The sequence below is a fragment of the Brachyhypopomus gauderio genome, chromosome 20 (genome assembly GCF_052324685.1).
Source record: "Brachyhypopomus gauderio isolate BG-103 chromosome 20, BGAUD_0.2, whole genome shotgun sequence".
In the NCBI taxonomy this organism is placed as follows: Eukaryota; Metazoa; Chordata; class Actinopteri; order Gymnotiformes; family Hypopomidae; genus Brachyhypopomus; species Brachyhypopomus gauderio.
The window spans coordinates 14,442,630-14,444,337 of record NC_135230.1 but is presented as its reverse complement, the minus strand read 5'-3'; the positions used below and the strand labels follow the sequence as shown (position 1 = coordinate 14,444,337).

The following is a 1,708-nucleotide window of genomic DNA, read 5'->3' as shown; positions in this document are numbered from 1 at the left end:
AAAAATGCATGGGCTTTTTGTTTTCTGGGTTTTAGCTGCCTAAATATTTCGGGAAATATTACGTTTAGCTTGTTTTGCTTTTTGGGTAACTTTAAAGACAGAACCTTAAAACACTATTTCAAACTATTTTTATGACACCGTGTGTATGTAGCCTCATTTGAACTCACTTAATCAGTAACTTTCCTTACTGTTGCCTGCGGGGATATCAAGAAAACAACAAAAATGAACCTTTGCCGAGCTTCTATTGTGATTGTCAAAACAAAGAACCCAAACAGAACTCTCTTTATGACTTCATAATGCATAGATGCGCACGTGGAATGACATGGGTGCTGTTATTTCAGGTCCTGTGGAACTAATTTCCAGGAAACCCGTCGACCGAAAATGATGCTGAGCCCAGACCAAACTGATCCCGACCTCCCGTGGAGCCAGTCCGACGCCGAGACAATGCTCAACAATATCAAGGTTAGCTGCATTTCGGACGAATCGACGGAGGGAGAGGGCAAGACTAAATCGCTAGCCCCGCAGGCCCTTACCAGAGAGGAAAAGAGAAGGCGCCGGCGCGCGACAGCCAAATACCGGTCGGCGCACGCCACGCGCGAGAGGATTCGGGTCGAAGCCTTCAACGTTGCCTTCGGCGAGCTGAGGAAACTACTACCTACCTTGCCCCCTGACAAGAAGCTGTCCAAGATCGAGATTCTAAGACTAGCGATTTGTTACATCTCATATCTAAACCATGTTCTGGACGTTTAGCAAACGACCCCAAGGACAAACGAGGGTCAGCTTTTAAACCCCCTTCAAGGTGTTATTATTTTGCAGTTTGTGGTATAAAATATTTTCTCCGCGTTATTTAACGCAGAGTTGTTAGGGGAGAGGGGGTATTGATGCCACTTGATAGCTATCACCCAAGTGTTTGTCAGACTTTAGGTATTAGTCTAATAACTTTAATGACTTCGTTTTCAACATAGAGTGTCTATATTATCCCCTTTAACCATGGTAAGCACTCCAAGAGTCGTAAACCATTTAAAAGTCTGTGGTCCCTTTTGTAGGCTATATGTTGAATAAGAGATGCAATAAAGCCAAAAGGGACTTTAAAATAATTCGAATAGCTTCTGCTGTGGCAGTTCTATACGACCACAATAGTATAGACATCACATTTTGTAACTGGAGAGTGCGATATACAGATCACCAGTTGCACTGAAACATAACGGTTTGACCAGGTAAGCGCTCCCCCATCCGTTTAGCTGCTCTGTAGATCTAGCAAGTAGTTTTCCAATCAGGAAAAAAATTAAATACGTATACGTAAGTGCCGCTTAAAATATAACATTGTGACCTTAACTATCCTTTTGTACATTTATTTATTTATTCATCTATTTATTTATTTATCTATCTATTTATTTATTTATTTACCTAATTACTTATTTCGTCGGGTTTTTTATTATTTGCTTTAAGGAGGCGATGTTTTAGATAAGTGTACAGTATGTTGGGTGTTTGTATGTAGGTTACTGCATAAACAGCGTTACTATATGTGTTAGACTGTGACATTTAACCTTCTGCAAAAAAAAACTGCACTTTTCGGTGTTTATTTATATATTATATATATTTTTTGTGATTAAACTAGAGTTAGACTATTCTGAAAACTGATTTCTTCATAAGTCTATCCTTCATTAGATATGATAGCTTACATAACTGAAGGAGCTAAGAATGATGT

The 1,708-nt window shown here is 39.5% G+C and overlaps 1 protein-coding gene across 1 annotated transcript; it reads left to right on the top strand.

The window, feature by feature from the left end:
- Nucleotides 1-381: 381 nt before the first annotated feature.
- LOC143484061 (helix-loop-helix protein 2-like) lies at nucleotides 382-750 on the top strand. The gene has a single exon (XM_076982523.1). The coding sequence runs from the start codon at nucleotides 382-384 to the stop codon at nucleotides 748-750; it is 369 nt and encodes a 122-aa protein (XP_076838638.1).
- The last annotated feature ends 958 nt before the right edge of the window (nucleotides 751-1,708 follow it).